Source organism: Lissotriton helveticus, chromosome 12 (genome assembly GCF_964261635.1).
Source record: "Lissotriton helveticus chromosome 12, aLisHel1.1, whole genome shotgun sequence".
In the NCBI taxonomy this organism is placed as follows: Eukaryota; Metazoa; Chordata; class Amphibia; order Caudata; family Salamandridae; genus Lissotriton; species Lissotriton helveticus.
Window position 1 is genome coordinate 848,885,064 of NC_136073.1, and position 18,389 is coordinate 848,903,452.

Sequence of the window (18,389 nt, forward strand, 5' to 3'; positions counted from 1 at the left end):
TTGGCAAACACTGCCCCTATCTCAGGTCACCTGAGGCGATTTAAAAAAAAATATATATATATATATATATATATATATATATATATATATATATATATATATATGTGAGTGAGCAAAGCCCTTGAGCTATGAGAGGGAACACTGCTCGCCACCTGCCCTCCGGCTCTGGACGCCTGTAGCTGCTCGCATTGTTGAGCTTCCTTATTTAAAATCGATTCCGACGCGTTTCAAGGCGATACACGCCCCTTAATCATGGATTCAGCAAACAAAGGGAGACATTAATTTCACCGCTTCTCTCTAACGGCCATTTATTGCTGTAGAGTACACCACGTGGTCGTGGCACATGCTGATGCATGCTGGTGATGGTAGTCGGGGAGAGAAGGGCACAGAAGGCGAAACGATTCGCAAGCTTCATTGAATGCTCACCACCGCAAGCGAACCAAGCACGCAAATGTGAACTTCAACCTACTCAAGGTTTTTCAATAAAGAAAGCAGAGATTACAAAGGGACTCAGCCCACTTAGGGCTTTATTCTTTCTTCCACCGCTTCAAAAGGACTACCATCACCAGCATGCATCAGCATGTGCCACGACCACGTGGTGTACTCTACAGCAATAAATGGCCGTTAGAGAGAAGCGGTGAAATTAATGTCTCCCTTTGTTTGCTGAATCCATGATTAAGGGGCGTGTATCGCCTTGAAACGCGTCGGAATCGATTTTAAATAAGGAAGCTCAACAATGCGAGCAGCTACAGGCGTCCAGAGCCGGAGGGCAGGTGGCGAGCAGTGTTCCCTCTCATAGCTCAAGGGCTTTGCTCACTCATATATATATATATATATATAAATAAATATATATATATATCACCACGAATGCACTGTCATCCAATTTTAGGAGGGAACTCATTTTTAAGCAAAAACTTGCTTTCATTCAGTGTTCTCCCAATTTAACCGTAGTCCTCTTCGGTAACGTTTAATTGGATAATTAAATCCCCACATTTTTCTACATCTCTCTCATATCTGCTCCCAAATGATGAACGTATGTTTATAACACAGTCACCAAAGAACGCAAAGACGAACGTGAAATACTTAAGTCATAGGACAAACAATTGGTTTAAAAAAAAAAAGTTTACTTTTTTTCATCTTTTAATTCCGCTTCCAGCGGAAGGAGTCTTGGGGTGCAAGGGCTGGGTGGTTGCCGCATGAGGTGGCAACACGACCTTTGACCTCCCAGGACCTCAGCGCCGGGCCTATTGCCTAATGGTGTTTCTCAGTTTTCACAATGGCATGTTTGAGGGTGGCTTTGCCTTATAGACCTGTCGAAATACCAGGTCCATCGTTTGATGGTGCAAAACGAATTGAATCCATGCACTAGAGAGTGACCTTTAACCTCAGGGTCGTTCCGAAAATTGGAATGTTGGATCGATTGTCTGGTGGTGCAGCAGGACTGGAACAAGCCAATCACATGCTAGGGCGTGACCTTCCATCAATGGAGCAAGCCAATCACATGCTAGAGCGTAACCTTCCATCACTGGAGCAAGCCAATCACATGCTAGAGCGGGACCTTCCATCAATGGAGCAAGCCAATCACATGCTAGAGCGTGACCTTCCATCAATGGAGCAAGCCAATCACATGCCAGAGCGTGACCGTCCATCTTAGAAACGTACTTGAATTAGAATATTGAGTCCCTTACAGGTTAGTCATTTTCAACAATTATCTGTTGGACGGTGACATTTCACCTCAAATTTCCCTAGCTTGATGTTACCTAATTAGGCTCATGGAGGGCGACCATTCACACATCTATCAGAATGCTGGGTGCATTTGTATGGTTGTGTGACAGCTGGAACTGTTATGTGCTCAAATTGTCCATTGCATTTGGCTGTCACATTCAGGGCTATTGGACAGTTTCATTTCTGATGCAGGGCTTTAGGAACATGTTCGATGTTGACATTTTCAACGTTCAGAAGATTTGACTTGGCTTGTCATCCTTCTGGAGTCCATAATATGGTCATCGCTGAGCTGAGTAATGCCGACAACTCCTATTTGTGTCTTTAGTCTTCCTAAACTATGCAGAGAAAATCAAGATTTTATTACAGACATGAAAGCGGTTATTATATGCGAATCTAATTAATTAGTCAATCAATCAAACATTTGTAAAGCGCACTAATCACCCGTGAGGGTCTCAAGGCGCTTGGAGGGGGGGGCAGCTAGTGCTCGAACAGCCAGGTCTTGAGACGTCTCCTGAAGGTCAGCAGGTCCTGAGTCTGTCGCAGGTGGGTGGGGAGGGTGTTCCATGTCTTGACGGCGAGGTAGGAGAATGACCTGCCGGCGGTGGTCGTCCTGTGGAAGCGTGGGGCGAGGGCGAGGGCGAGGTCAGCAGAGCGAAGCTGGCGGTTCGGGGTGTAGAAGGTGAGTTGTTTGTGGAGGTACACTGGTCCGGCATTGTGGTGTGCTTTGGGGGCGTGGAGCTTGAATGTTATCCTTTTGTTGACGGGGTGCCAGTGCAGGTCACTCAGGTGGGCTGTGATGTGGCTGTGGCGGGGTATGTCGAGGATGAGGCGAGCGGAGGCGTCCTGTATGCGTTGGAGTTTTTACTGGAGTTTGGCCGTGGTTCGTGCATAGAGGATGTTGCCGTTAGTGGAGTTCTCGGCAGCAAAAATCAGACTTTTTGTAACAGCCCAAGGACCCCTCTATCGGTTTTGGCTGCTGATGGCCTGTCCCTGAGAAACTGGGGCTGGACGCTTGCCCCGGAGAACTATCCAGGGCCCAGGCGCGCCTACTTTACATGTGGGTGCGTCAACCAGGTGACTGATTGATTCTGATCAGGCAGGCTATCCCTGCGGCTGGTTTGTTGCAACACCTCTGGGTGTTGTATTCCCGGACCCCGACAATAGAACGGAAGATGTAAGCAAGGTCTGATGCACACAACAAATAAGTGTGATTTGAATGATCACCAACAAGTAACAAAGATGGAGTCGCACAGATGTGTTCTTTTTGTGTCGTTTTATTGGAATACATATATTAGGAACATGAGACCAGCCGACACGTGTTTCGTCAAGAAGGGTGATAACCCGTGACTCTTCAGGGCTGTTAAATGATCATGAAGGGCGAGGTCGGGGGACCGGTGATATTTCCAACCCGGTCCTGATCGGGTATTTCACAAAATATGAGCGTACTAGAGGTACGTCTTATGTGTACCGATTTGGATAATGTCGGATCAAATCCAGAAAACTGGGCTGGCGGCGTGTAAAGCCGTCTTTGGTTGCCGCGATTTTATAAAGCTGGGGTGCGCAGGAGATACGGGTATCGTTGATAGCGAGTCTCGCCGGGTGCGGAGAAGACATCTTTTCCGCACCCGGCGAGAACCCTAATCAGTGCTGTATTTTTTAATTTAAACAGCAGCCAGGGGTCCCAGTGCCTTAGTTTCACAAAGGCCCATTACTAGGGGTTGGAGTAACTCACGGAATTCTGTGTTGCGTAATCACAGGGATTTACCAGAGAATTTCGTGAGATTACGCAGAATCATGCAAGAAGAGTAATTCTGTGTTGAACCTTGTTTTTTAGCGCAACAATTCCCCCTCACGTAGAAAGTGGACGCAAGGATGTACTTTGTGCTAAGAAATAGCGCTAAATTTAACCGTACACGGATAGCAAGCACTTGCATCCACTCCTACTCGTTAAATATGCTCTCCAGTATCCTACATCCAAGCGTAATGCGGAATTGCCCAGGGCTAGTACCCAGGACGCACTGGCTACTCTACTGGGGTCACTGGGCCTCACTGACTTCAAGCACCCCCTCTCACTGCTGTCCCAGAGTACCCACCTCCTTCTCCCAGGCATGCCAGCTCACAGGTGCCACACCTGGCCGAGGGCGCAGCTGAGCAGCACCTGAGCCCTGGGCTAGGGTTACCTGTCCTCTGCGCCTCACCCAGCTCCGGTTACCGACGGGGAGAGAGAGAGCGCCGCATCTATAATTCAACAGAGCCCGTCCGGGCCCGGCCACCTCCGGCGTTCCCACGTCCTGCCCCCCCCGGCCGGCCCCCACCCGGACACACTCAGGATGCTGCGCGCATCAGGCAGGAAGGACAGACGGGGGACGCAGCCGCCGGCCAAGCTGATGGAAAACGGAGCAGCGCAGGAGCCGAAGGCTGGGGCCCCGAGCGCCGATGCCCCGGGCCCCGCACCAGCACCCGCGGGCCCCGCACAGCCCCGCGTGCGCCCCCGCCTCGTCTTCCACACCCAGCTGGCCCACGGCAGCCCCACCTGCAAGATCGAGGGCTTCACCAACGTCAAGGAGCTCTATGCCAAAATAGCCGAGGTCTTCGCCATCTCTCCCACCGAGGTGAGTGAGTGAGAGTGAAAAAGTGAGTTTTCGGTATAGTGTACACTGTGAACTGGCTCTTTCCAGATGCATCAGTGACAGCTCGAGATAAAGTTACTACACGGCTCTATGTCACGAGACGGCTCATTTCTAGTTCTAGGCTTCCATTTACCACAGCGTGCCATTTACCACAGCGTGCATTCTGGGAACTGTAGTCTTCGTTCAGTTGAATTGAATATTTGGAAGGTCGCTCTGGAAAATAGTGATACGGAAAAAAGGAAAGTTTGGAATTTGTTTTGAATAGGAAAAAAAGAAAGTTCAGGATATCATGTGAATGTATTGTGTGTCGGACTTGGGTATATGTATTTGTTAACTGGTTCAAATACCCTTTACTTCTAATACCACGTACTATAGGCTTTAGATGGCAGTACTTATGTAGGGCAAACCTTACCGAGAGCAACAGAACAATGTGACGTGTATTAGAGGCCTGTACTACAGGACTGCTCTTTGACTTAGTTCATTATTCAGAAAGAGGGTACATTTTAAGCTAGCTCCAAGGGTTAAGGCACCTGAAGCAGAAAACAAGTTGTTACTCGAAGTGTATAAATGTATGAAAAATAGTATGGTAGCTCAGTTGGTTAATACACTTAGAGCGTGCATCTATGTTTAAATCGGTTCGTCAAAGGTTTATTTTAAATCGTAATAAAGTAGCTGAAAGGGTTAACAGGGATAGGAATGGCTGTGTCCATGCGAGGTTTCTCAGTGGGTTAGTGCATTTGTTTCAGAAATCCTCCCAGCCTGCGAAGCATACATTTAGTTAAGGTACACATTTGCATCGCTGCGGGTTTTAACTAAATGTGTCCTTCTTCTGGGTTAAGACGGTTGAGTCTCGTTATATCTGACACCATTTATTAAATGTCAAATACAATTCTTGTGGTTTTGTGCACTATACTAAATGCGATTATGGGTATGTTTGCGTACACCAGCAAACATGGACAGGACTACGGACAGGCACGTTTGCGTATTTCTTTCCCCTGAGGGGATGCCATTCTGGGGGTGCTGTGTCCGGCTGGAACCCCTTTGGCTGCCACAGTCAGGGCACAGCTCTGACAAGAGGATTTAATGCATGTCTGTGGCATTTGTACGGACGGGGCAAAAATCTGAGCCTCGAAAGCCCCCGCCCGTATGCAGGCAGCTTGTCGGCGCGGCAGGCACTGCCTGCGCATAGGCGCTACTCTTGCACCAGTTATGCTGTTACTATGAGCCTTTAACTCTCTGAGACCCCAAAGCGCCAAGAAGTACAGGGACAATAAGCCAGGCACTAGCGGTGGAGCCACCAATGGTGCTAGTGGTGCAAGGAATTTAGAAGCTAAGAATACATTTCCATGAGAGATGTGCAGCTCTACCCAGACACAGCTCTGCCGGCCACGGCTGCTTCTCCAGACACAGCTCTGCAGGCCACCACTGCTTCTCCAGACACAGCTCTGCAGGCCACCACTGCTTCTCCAGACACAGCTCTGCAGGCCACGGCTGCTTCTCCAGACACAGCTCTGCAGGCCACGGCTGCTTCTCCAGGCACAGCTCTGCGGGCCACAGCTGCTTACCCAGACACAGCTCTGCAGCCACCGCTGCTTACCCAGACACAGCTCTGCAGCCACCGCTGCTTACCCAGACACAGCTCTGCAGGCCACAGCTGCTTACCCAGACACAGCTCTGCAGGCCACGGCTGCTTCTCCAGACACAGCTCTGCAGGCCACAGCTGCTTCTCCAGACACAGCTCTGCGGGCCACCGCTGCTTCTCCAGACACAGCTCTGCAAGCCTCCTTTGCTTCTCCAGACACAGCTCTGCGGGCCACCACTGCTTCTCCAGACACAGCTCTGCGGGCCACAGCTGCTTCTCCAGACACAGCTCTGCGGGCCACCGCTGCTTCTCCAGACACAGCTCTGCAAGCCTCCACTGCTTCTCCAGACACAGCTCTGCAGGCCACCGCTGCTTCACCAGACACAGCTCTGCGGGCCAGTGCTGCTTCTCCAGACACAGCTCTGCAGGCCACCGCTGCTTCACCAGACACAGCTCTGCGGGCCAGTGCTGCTTCTCCAGACACAGCTCTGCAAGCCTCCACTGCTTCTCCAGACACAGCTCTGCAGGCCACCGCTGCTTCTCCAGACACAGCTCTGCGGGCCACCGCTGCTTACCCAGACACAGCTCTGCAAGCCTCCACTGCTTCTCCAGACACAGCTCTGCAGGCCACCGCTGCTTCTCCAGACACAGCTCTGCAAGCCTCCACTGCTTCCCCAGACACAGCTCTGCAGGCCACCGCTGCTTCTCCAGACACAGCTCTGCAAGCCTCCACTGCTTCTCCAGACACAGCTCTGCAGGCCACCGCTGCTTCACCAGACACAGCTCTGCGGGCCAGTGCTGCTTCTCCAGACACAGCTCTGCAGGCGTCCGCTGATTCTCCAGATACAGCTCTGCAGGCCACCGCTGCTTCATCAGACACAGCTCTGCAGGCCACGGCTGCTTCTCCAGACACAGCTCTGCGGGCCACCGCTGCTTACCCAGACACAGCTCTGCAAGCCTCCACTGCTTCTCCAGACACAGCTCTGCAGGCCACCGCTGCTTCTCCAGACACAGCTCTGCAAGCCTCCACTGCTTCCCCAGACACAGCTCTGCAGGCCACCGCTGCTTCTCCAGACACAGCTCTGCAAGCCTCCACTGCTTCTCCAGACACAGCTCTGCAGGCCACCGCTGCTTCACCAGACACAGCTCTGCGGGCCAGTGCTGCTTCTCCAGACACAGCTCTGCAAGCCTCCTTTGCTTCTCCAGACACAGCTCTGCGGGCCACCACTGCTTCTCCAGACACAGCTCTGCGGGCCACAGCTGCTTCTCCAGACACAGCTCTGCGGGCCACCGCTGCTTCTCCAGACACAGCTCTGCAAGCCTCCACTGCTTCTCCAGACACAGCTCTGCAGGCCACCGCTGCTTCACCAGACACAGCTCTGCGGGCCAGTGCTGCTTCTCCAGACACAGCTCTGCAGGCCACCGCTGCTTCACCAGACACAGCTCTGCGGGCCAGTGCTGCTTCTCCAGACACAGCTCTGCAAGCCTCCACTGCTTCTCCAGACACAGCTCTGCAGGCCACCGCTGCTTCTCCAGACACAGCTCTGCGGGCCACCGCTGCTTACCCAGACACAGCTCTGCAAGCCTCCACTGCTTCTCCAGACACAGCTCTGCAGGCCACCGCTGCTTCTCCAGACACAGCTCTGCAAGCCTCCACTGCTTCCCCAGACACAGCTCTGCAGGCCACCGCTGCTTCTCCAGACACAGCTCTGCAAGCCTCCACTGCTTCTCCAGACACAGCTCTGCAGGCCACCGCTGCTTCACCAGACACAGCTCTGCGGGCCAGTGCTGCTTCTCCAGACACAGCTCTGCAGGCGTCCGCTGATTCTCCAGATACAGCTCTGCAGGCCACCGCTGCTTCATCAGACACAGCTCTGCAGGCCACGGCTGCTTCTCCAGACACAGCTCTGCGGGCCACCGCTGCTTACCCAGACACAGCTCTGCAAGCCTCCACTGCTTCTCCAGACACAGCTCTGCAGGCCACCGCTGCTTCTCCAGACACAGCTCTGCAAGCCTCCACTGCTTCCCCAGACACAGCTCTGCAGGCCACCGCTGCTTCTCCAGACACAGCTCTGCAAGCCTCCACTGCTTCTCCAGACACAGCTCTGCAGGCCACCGCTGCTTCACCAGACACAGCTCTGCGGGCCAGTGCTGCTTCTCCAGACACAGCTCTGCAGGCGTCCGCTGATTCTCCAGATACAGCTCTGCAGGCCACCGCTGCTTCATCAGACACAGCTCTGCAGGCCACCGCTGCTTCTCCAGACACAGCTCTGCAGGCCACCGCTGCTTCTCCCGACACAGCTCTGCCGGCCACCGCTGCTTCTCCAGACACAGCTCTGCGGGCCACGGCTGCTTCTCCAGACACAGCTCTGCCGGCCACCGCTGCTTCTCCAGACACAGCTCTGCAGGCCACCGCTGCTTCTCCAGACACAGCTCTGCAGATCACCACTGCTTCTCCAGACACAGCTCTGCAGGCCACCACTGCTTCTCCAGACACAGCTCTGCAGGTCACCACTGCTTCACCAGACACAGCTCTGCGGGCCAGTGCTGCTTCTCCAGACACAGCTCTGCAGGCCTCCGCTGATTCTCCAGATACAGCTCTGCAGGCCACCGCTGCTTCATCAGACACCGCTCTGCAGGCCACCGCTGCTTCTCCAGACACAGCTCTGCAGGTCACCACTGCTTCACCAGACACAGCTCTGCGGGCCAGTGCTGCTTCTCCAGACACAGCTCTGCAGGCCTCCGCTGATTCTCCAGATACAGCTCTGCAGGCCACCGCTGCTTCATCAGACACAGCTCTGCAGGCCACCGCTGCTTCTCCAGACACAGCTCTGAAGGTCACCACTGCTTCACCAGACACAGCTCTGCGGGCCAGTGCTGCTTCTCCAGACACAGCTCTGCAGGCCTCCGCTGATTCTCCAGACACAGCTCTGCAGGCCACCGCTGCTTCATCAGACATAGCTCTGCAGGCCACCGCTGCTTCTCCAGACACAGTTCTGCAGGCCACCGCTGCTTCATCAGACACAGCTCTGCGGGCCACGGCTGCTTCTCCAGACACAGCTCTGCCGGCCACCGCTGCTTCTCCAGACACAGCTCTGCGGGCCACGGCTGCTTCTCCAGACACAGCTCTGCCGGCCACCGCTGCTTCTCCAGACACAGCTCTGCCGGCCACCGCTGCTTCTCCAGACACAGCTCTGCCGGCCACCGCTGCTTCTCCAGACACAGCTCAGCGGACCAGGGCTGCTTCTCCAGACACAGCTCTGCAGGCCACGGCTGCTTCTCCAGACACAGCTCTGCAGGCCACGGCTGCTTCTCCAGACACAGCTCTGCAGATCACCACTGCTTCTCCAGACACAGCTCTGCCGGCCACCGCTGCTTCTCCAGACACAGCCCTGCAGGCCACCGCTGCTTCTCCAGACACAGCTCTGTGGGCCACGGCTGCTTCTCCAGACACAGCTCTGCGGGCCACAGCTGCTTCTCCAGACACAGCTCTGCGGGCCACGGCTGCTTCTCCAGACACAGCTCTGCCGGCCACCGCTGCTTCTCCAGACACAGCCTTGTAGGCCACCGCTGCTTCTCCAGACACAGCTCTGCGGGCCACCGCTGCTTCTCCAGACACAGCTCTGCAGGCCACCGCTGCTGCTCCAGAGACAGCTCTGTGGGCCACGGCTGCTTCTCCAGACACAGCTCTGCGGGCCACGGCTGCTTCTCCAGACACAGTTCTGCAGGCCACCGCTGCTTCTCAAGACACAGCTCTGCAGGCCACCGCTGCTTCTCCAGACACAGCTCTGCGGGCCACCGCTGCTTCTCCAAACACAGCTCTGTGGGCCAAAGCTGCTTCTCCAGACACAGCTCTGCCGGCCACCGCTGCTTCTCCAGACACAGCCCTGCAGGCCACCGCTGCTTCTCCAGACACAGCTCTGCGGGCCACAGCTGCTTCTCCAGACACAGCTCTGCAGGCCACCACTGCTTCTCCAGACACAGCTCTGCAGGCCACCACTGCTTCTCCAGACACAGCTCTGCCGGCCACCGCTGCTTCTCCAGACACAGCCCTGCAGGCCACCGCTGCTTCTCCAGACACAGCTCTGTGGGCCACAGCTGCTTCTCCAGACACAGCTCTGCGGGCCACCGCTGCTTCTCCAAACACAGCTCTGCAGGCCACCGCTGCTTCTCCAGACACAGCTCTGCGGGCCACAGCTGCTTCTCCAGACACAGCTCTGCGGGCCACGGCTGCTTCTCCAGACACAGCTCTGCGGGCCACGGCTGCTTCTCCAGACACAGCTCTGCGGGCCACGGCTGCTTCTCCAGACACAGCTCTGCGGGCCACGGCTGCTTCTCCAGACACAGCTCTGCAGGCCACAGCTGCTTCTCAAGACACAGCTCTGCAGGCCACCGCTGCTTCTCCAGACACAGCTCTGCATGCCACCGCTGCTTCTCCAGACACAGCTCTGTGGGCCACCGCTGCTTCTCCAGACACAGCTCTGCGGGCCACCGCTGCTTCTCCAAACACAGCTCTGCAGGCCACCGCTGCTTCTCCAGACACAGCTCTGCGGGACACAGCTGCTTCTCCAGACACAGCTCTGCGGGCCACCGCTGCTTCTCCAGACACAGCTCTGCGGGCCACCGCTGCTTCTCCAGACACAGCTCTGCGGGCCACCGCTGCTTCTCAAGACACACCTCTGCAGGCCACTGCTGCTTCTCCAGACACAGCTCTGCAGGCCACCGCTGCTTCTCCAGACACAGCTCTGCGGGCCACAGCTGCTTCTCCAGATGCAGCTCTGAGTGCCACCGCTGCTTCTCCAGACACAGCTCTGCAGGCCACCGCTGCTTCTCCAGATAGAGCACTGCAGGCCACCGCTGCTTCTCCAGACACAGCTCTGCAGGCCACCGCTGCTTCTCCAGACACAGCTCTGTAGGCCACCGCTGTTTCTCCAGACACAGCTCTGTAAGTCACCGCTGCTTCACCAGACACAGCTCTGCAGGCCACGGCTGCTTCTCCAGATACAGCTCTGCAGGCCACGGCTGCTTCTCCAGATACAGCTCTGCAGGCCACGGCTACTTCTCCAGATACAGCTCTGCAGGCCACGGCTGCTTCTCCAGATACAGCTCTGCAGGGCACAGCTGCTTCTCCAGACACAGCTCTGCGGGCCACTGCTGCTACTCCAGACACAGCTCTGCGGGCCACCGCTGCTTCTCCGGACACAGCTCTGCGGGCCACCGCTGCTTCTCCGGACACAGCTCTGTGGGCCACTGCTGCGTCTCCAGACACAGCTCTGCAGGCCACCGCTGCTTCTCCAGACACAGCTCGGCAGACCACCGCTGCTTCCCCAGACACATCTCTGCAGGCCACTTCTGCTTCTCCAGACACAGCTCTGCAGGCCACCGCTGCTTCTCCAGACACAGCTCTGTAGGGCAAGGCTGCTTCTCCAGACACAGCTCTGCAGGCCACGGCTGCTTCTCCAGACACAGCTCTGCAGGCCACCGCTGCTTCTCCAGATACAGCTCTGCAGGCCACCGCTGCTTCTCCAGACACAGCTCTGCGGGCAACTGCTGCTTCTCCAGATGCAGCTCTGAGTGCCACCGCTGCTTCTCCAGACACAGCTCTGCAGGCCACCGCTGCTTCTCCAGACACAGCTCTGCAGGTCACCGCTGCTTCTCCAGACACAGCTCTGCGGGCCACCGCTGCTTCTCCAGACACAGCCTTGTAGGCCATCGCTGCTTCTCTAGACACAGCTCTGCAGGCCACCGCTGTTTCTCCAAACACAGCTCTGCAAGCCACCCCTGCTTCTCCAGACACAGCTCTGCAGGCCAAGGCTGCTTCTCCAGACACAGCTCTGCAGGCCAAGGCTTCTTCTCCAGACACAGCTCTGCAGGCCACGGCTGCTTCTCCAGACACAGCTCTGCAAGCCTCCACTGCTTCTCCAGACACAGCTCTGCAGGCCACCGCTGCTTCACCAGACACAGCTCTGCGGGCCAGTGCTGCTTCTCCAGACACAGCTCTGCAGGCCACCGCTGCTTCTCCAGACACAGCTCTGCAGGCCACTGCTGCTTCTCCAGACACAGCTCTGCAGGCCACTGCTGCTTCTCCAGACACAGCTCTGCAGGCCACCGCTGCTTCTCCAGATACAGCTCTGCAGGCCACCGCTGCTTCTCCAGACACAGCTCTGCGGGCAACTGCTGCTTCTCCAGATGCAGCTCTGAGTGCCACCGCTGCTTCTCCAGACACAGCTCTGCAGGCCACCGCTGCTTCTCCAGACACAGCTCTGCAGGTCACCGCTGCTTCTCCAGACACAGCTCTGCAAACCACCCCTGCTTCTCCAGACACAGCTCTGCAGGCCAAGGCTGCTTCTCCAGACACAGCTCTGCAGGCCAAGGCTTCTTCTCCAGACACAGCTCTGCAGGCCACCGCTGCTTCTCAAGAAACAGCTCTGCAGGCCACCGCTGCTTCTCCAGAAACAGCTCTGCAGGCCAACACTGCTTCACAGACACAGCTCTGCGGGCCACCGCTGCTTCTCCAGACACAGCTCTGCGGGCCACCACTGCTTCTCCAAAGACACAGCTCTGCAGGCCACCACTGCTTCTCCTGACACAGCTCTGCGGGCCACCGCTGCTTCTCCTGACACAGCTCTGCGGGCCACCACTGCTTCTCCAGACACAGCTCTGCAGGCCACCACTGCTTCTCCAGACACAACTCTGCAGGCCACGGCTGCTTCTCCAGACACAGCTCTGCAGGCCAAGGCGTCTTCTCCAGACACAGCTCTGCAGGCCACCGCTGCTTCTCCAGACACAGCTCTGCAGGCCACCGCTGCTTCTCCAGAAACAGCTCTGCAGGCCACCGCTGCTTCTCCAGAAACAGCTCTGCAGGCCACCACTGCTTCACAGACACAGCTCTGCGGGCCACCGCTGCTTCTCCAGAAACAGCTCTGCGGGCCACCACTGCTTCTCCAAAGACACAGCTCTGTAGGCCACCACTGCTTCTCCAGAAACAGCTCTGCGGGCCACCGCTGCTTCTCCAAAGACACAGCTCTGCAGGCCACCACTGCTTCTCCAAAGACACAGCTCTGCAGGCCACCACTGCTTCTCCTGACACAGCTCTGCAGGCCACCGCTGCTTCCTCAGCAACCTACTACTTCCCCCCCCCCTGCTTACTGCAGACCAGGTCCAGCTCCTGCTTCCCAGTGCACAGCTCAACAGGCAGCTGTGCAGCTCCTCTGCAGAGACAACTTTTCCACCTGCTACTGCACCCTTAAACATACAGCTCGCCTAACCAAAACTGCTCTCTCTCACACACAGACACACACGCTCTCTCTGTCACACACACAGTTTTCAAGGCATCTCTGTTGCTCCTCTGCATGAACAGCTCATCAGGCAGTGAACGGATTTTTTAGGCACATCCTCAGCATACATGTCAATAGACCCGATTCCGGCGGGAGACTACCGATTTTTCCAGCAAAAATGGCTTTATTTTAGCTGTCTCACGCCTGAACTTGCATTTTCTACAATAGAAGTCAATGGTTAATTTTCATTCTCCCTATTTTTTTATTTTAAATCTCCCACCTCCCTGTCCTAAAATGTTGGCATGTATGCGAGGTGCTCCAGGCCACTCCTGCACCTCCGATACACAGCTCACCGAGCTGTGGCTCCTCCTTTCGTGTCGTGTTCACGAAGTGCCTACTGTCTCGTAGGGTGACCACCCGTCCGGTCTGTAAATTTCACAGATGTCCGTAATTTGGACCGCACGTCCTTTGTCCAGCCGTGGCCGGTAGTGGGAGTACCGGCCGGGCGGTGACGTGGGGAGGGGAAGGGGCAGGGGCAGGGTGGGGGGTAGTAATGTATTGATTACGGACCTTAACAGGTAAGTTAACATATAAATATATAAAACGAATTTCGTTGCGCGCACTGCATCGCATTTGGTAATGCAGTGCGCACAACGAAATTTGTTTTATTTATTGATATGTTTACTTACCTGTTAAGGTCCGTAATCCATACATTACTACCCCCCACCCTGCCCCTCCCCTTTCCCACGTCACCGCCCAGCCGGTACTCCCACTACCGGCCACGGCTGTCGTTGTCTGTGATGATCCTTTTTATGGATGCATTTTGTCTGTAATTTTGGGCATTGGGAGCAGCGCTGTTCCTCTGTGAGAAGCCTCAGCTCCCTGATGGGGCCCCCTCGCACTCCTCCTCGGAGCACAAGAGCAGCCCCACCCCGCCCACCGTCATCCTGTATGGGCTGATGATTGTCACATATAGAATGACAATGGGCCCGTCTAGGCTGTTGCAGCATGCAATGGCCTCCTCCAGCCTCGGTCCAGGGCAGGGCATTCTGTCAGATGGAAGAAATGTACAGAAACGCCCATGCTGCTACCTGAGAATCCAGTTCATGAAAAGAAGGCGGCGAAACCAGTTAACAAGAAGAGGTTATAGTTCTTTCACAGTCTCGTCATTTTAGAACTGACACATTTTTAACATTATATTCAAGGAAGCCATGGTTGCTGCTTTTTTATTTTATGCAACAAACAACTATTGACAAAGCCAATAGTTCTGGCTTGTTGTAGGTGTAACATTACTTGTTGTATTATATATCTGGATGCATTGACAGAAGCAGCAGAATACAAGTCGGGCGGCACACTATGCTAAGCACAGATTTTTAGCTTAGGTCTTTTAAGCCTCACCCTTAATTAAGAGACTCCCCTTGTTTTTTCATCCCACTTAAAGATCTGGAAAGAACACCAACTCACAGTCGCCTCACGTCCTGGCACTGTGCATCATACATGGCTCATTGCTTCCACTTTTTCAGATTGCCTATGTGCAGTGGCATAGTGAACCCTCCCCCACCCCACCCCTTGCTTTAGGATCTAAAGCGAGGGTGGATTTCTTGATGGGTCTCTTCTGTCTGCAACTCTGCAGACAAAGGCTCAGCTCATAAGTCAAGTCAAGGCTCAGCTCATAAATAATGTGAAAAGGTGGGTGAGTAAGTAAGTGAAGCGATGGGTGGATGGCTCGATGGATTAGTGAAAGGGTGAATGGATGAATGAAAGGGTGGATGGATGGATCGTGAGAGAAAGGATGGATGGATGAGTGAGTGGAAGGATGGATGCGAGAAAAGGTAAATAGATGGATGTATGGGTGGAAAGGTAGATGGATGGGTAAAAGGATGGATGGATGAGTGAAAGGATGGATGTAGGCTGGATGAGTGAGTGAAAGAGAGGATAGATGGACAAAAGAATGGATAGATGAGTGAAGGAGTGAAAGGGTGGATGAATGAGAGAAAGGCTGGATGAGTGAAAGTATGGATGAGTGATAGGGTTAATGCCGTGGTTCCCAAACTGTGCGCCGCGGCTCCCCGGTGCGCCGTTTATAGCAGCCAGGGGCGCCATGCACGTCTTTGGAATGTGCAAACCACCTGTAAAATCCGGTGTCATGTTTTGGCCCAAGAGTGCACGGCTTTCCGCTCTTCACAAGTTACTTGATTGAAAAACTGCAAAGACAAACTCGTAATCACCAAGCCTGTGTATTTGTAAAGAGGCAATAATATTTACTGCTTTCCAGGGGAGAGAAATTAAAAATGAAAATATGACAGGGTAAATAGGTTAACTGTAAAAATATCCAAAATGTTCACCATATAATAAGACTCTTATATTTCTCTACATTTTTTTTAAGAGGTACTTGTTATTTAGGCCAAAAGGCAGCCGAGAGACTTTTCCAGTTCACCTGGTAAAAGTAAACATAACACAGCCAGTCTTACTAGGTCCTGGTATGTTAACTTCCGCTAAAAGCTGAGCTCAAAGCTGACATATACCTATTTTGTTTGAATGTTTAACATACAAGTGATATATAAAACGAGGAGGGCAAGGATGATGATTCGGGATTTACGCTCCAAAATAAAATTCTTATTGTTGTTAATAATTGTGCAATTTTTGGAAATACTGATATTTTGACATTGACTTTGATAAATGGGGATTTACTTCAGGAATTGCTATTATTGCGGAGCGTCTTTTACCCCTCCATGCACTGACATAAAGACGGGCACAGCAGCCCCAGCTCTTTAGCACTCTGAGCCCTCACACACCCAGCACCTCCCTGGCGTTGCAGCACTTCATGCCCTAACCTGCCCAGGTTCTGTCTGGGCCTCTGGTGCTGCAGCACTCCTAGCCCTCCTAGCCCTCGACCCGGGGTGGCCCTGGTCTGACTGACGCTATGGCACCCCTAGTTCTCACCCCAGCCATCATCTCTCTACCACTGGAGCAACCTAACCAGGCCTAAAACCGGACCCTCAACACTTCTAGCGCTGCAGAACCCCTGATAAAACGCCCACACAGGCTGGAACCTCTCGCACTGCTACATCCTCACCTGAACTCTCAACCAGGACAGGAATTCTCCAGCGCTGCAGTCCCCTAGAAATCATCTTCTGCGGCACCTCCCAGGCACTGAAGCACCCTAAACTTTCATCCAAGCCAGCACCTCCCTATATCACTTTAGCAACCCTAATCATCACCTTATGCGGGTCCTCTCTAGCATTGCAGAACCCCAAACCCTCACCCAGGTCAGCAGTTCTCAGGCACTGCAGCACCCAAAACCGTCACCTAAGCCTGCACTGCTCTACATAGACTCAGCACTCTGAGGTTCCACCTAATCCAGCACAGCAGAATCTCTCTTCTCTAGTATTTCAGCAGCCATGATGGCCACCATCAAAGGTGGCACCTCTCTGGCTTGGCAGTATTCTGAGCTTCGACATCTAGCACCCCTCTAGTGCCCCAACACCTCTGGATACTGCTGCCCTTCTGGCAGAAACTGGAAGTACTCCCGAGGTCAAACATACCCCCACTGCCCCCCCCCCCCCCCGGCCCCCCTTCCACTCTTAAAGAAAAAGTGTCATGATGGGGAGCCACGGCCAACTGGCTATTTTTTCAAGGGAGCCACAGGTCAAAAAAGTTTGGGAACCACTGGGTTAATGGATGCATTCATGAGTGGATGGATGGGTGATTGATGGAAGGATGGATGGCTAGGTGAAAGGGGATGGAGAGAGAAAGGGAGGATGGATGACTGAAAGGGTGAATGGGTGAAAGGATGAGTGACTTGGTGGATGAATGAGTAAGTGAGAGGAAGGGTGAAAGGGTAAATGGCCGGATGGGTGGAAGAGTGGATGGATGAGTGTAAGGATGGAAAGGGTGGATGGATGAGTGAAAGGAGGGATTGATGGATACATAATGGATAGGGTTGTAAATGGTTGAATATGGTTATGGATGGGCACACAGCTGGAAGGATAAAATGAATGGTGAAAGACTGAATGATGGATGAAAGAATGATTACACCTTGTAATCCCCATTATCCTAAGTACCAGATCCTATACATTGACTTTCACATTTATATGAGTCATTGTCTCAATATATGTGTGTGATGTAACGCACTCCGACACCCTGCCCTATATAATTGGGATTAGTAGTACTATAAAAGTAATTAAATACACATGAGAAGGGGTATATGTGAAGATGAGGGGTACCATTGGAGGGTGTAGCAAGGCCGACCTGGCCGGACCCGGCATCAAGCGCTGCCCTGGGAGGATGGAAAGGTGGGGAAGGGGCGGTTTTGTTACTGGGGGCTGGCACTGCAATGTTCCTTGTATATCCAGCAGTTTTCAGGCAACAATCAAAGTGGCCTCACGTATATTCAGGTGTGGTTCACCAGTGTCTGTTGACTAATGTACCTGCAGGAGCGAGATGGGAGTTTTGAATTAACTAAGGTAGCACAGAGGGTTAATATGCCTGCTACAAAGAATGTGTACCATGCATATCAAAGAATAGTATTTTATGTGCAGATCTCAGTGGGTTACTACTTTTGTCACTGAGATTATTTTGTTACTGTACAGTTCATAAGTTACAGACGTAATCTAGCACAGTGAGCTATGAACTACCATCAAAGAGCTACATGCAAGCTACATGGTACAGGTTACAAAGTTATGTTTTCTTCCCGGTCTTTTATTATCCTGATGTTGTTAAAAAAGGTTTGTTAGGGTAGGAATAAATTCTTATCATTAAAGTTGACTCTAACCTGGTATTATGTTCTGAATCCTGACTTTGCGCTTCTTCAGACCAAACACTCTTATAAATGTCTACCAGTATAGGTGACGTGCATCCTACACCTTGTAGTGCCCTTTGCCTCATGTAACATGTTCTATACTCTGATTTACACACATATGATTCATTGCCTCTGCATGTGTGTGGGATGTAAAGTGCTCCGACACCTTATACTGGTACGAGAAGGGCTATAAAACAAATGAAATACATGCGAGAGAGGGACTGTTGAGAGAAGAGAGGCACTGTTGGTGATAGTGAGGAAATCATTGAAGAGACCCATCAAAGATTGTTGTATCCTGGTGCACAGTAAAGTCATTATTTACAATGCTTAGAAGCTAATACAATCGAAATATAATACCAAATGTGTTGTAGAAT

General features: G+C 53.4%; 1 protein-coding gene across 1 annotated transcript in view; it reads left to right on the forward strand.

Moving 5' to 3' along the window:
- Positions 1-4,050: 4,050 nt before the first annotated feature.
- GIPC3 (GIPC PDZ domain containing family member 3) overlaps positions 4,051-18,389 on the forward strand; it is a 62,459-nt gene continuing 48,120 nt past the window's right edge. Inside the window, exon 1 of the mRNA XM_078670873.1 lies at positions 4,051-4,337. Coding sequence (XP_078526999.1) covers positions 4,056-4,337 — 282 coding nt within the window. The 5' untranslated portion in view covers positions 4,051-4,055. The remainder of the gene's footprint in view (positions 4,338-18,389) is intronic.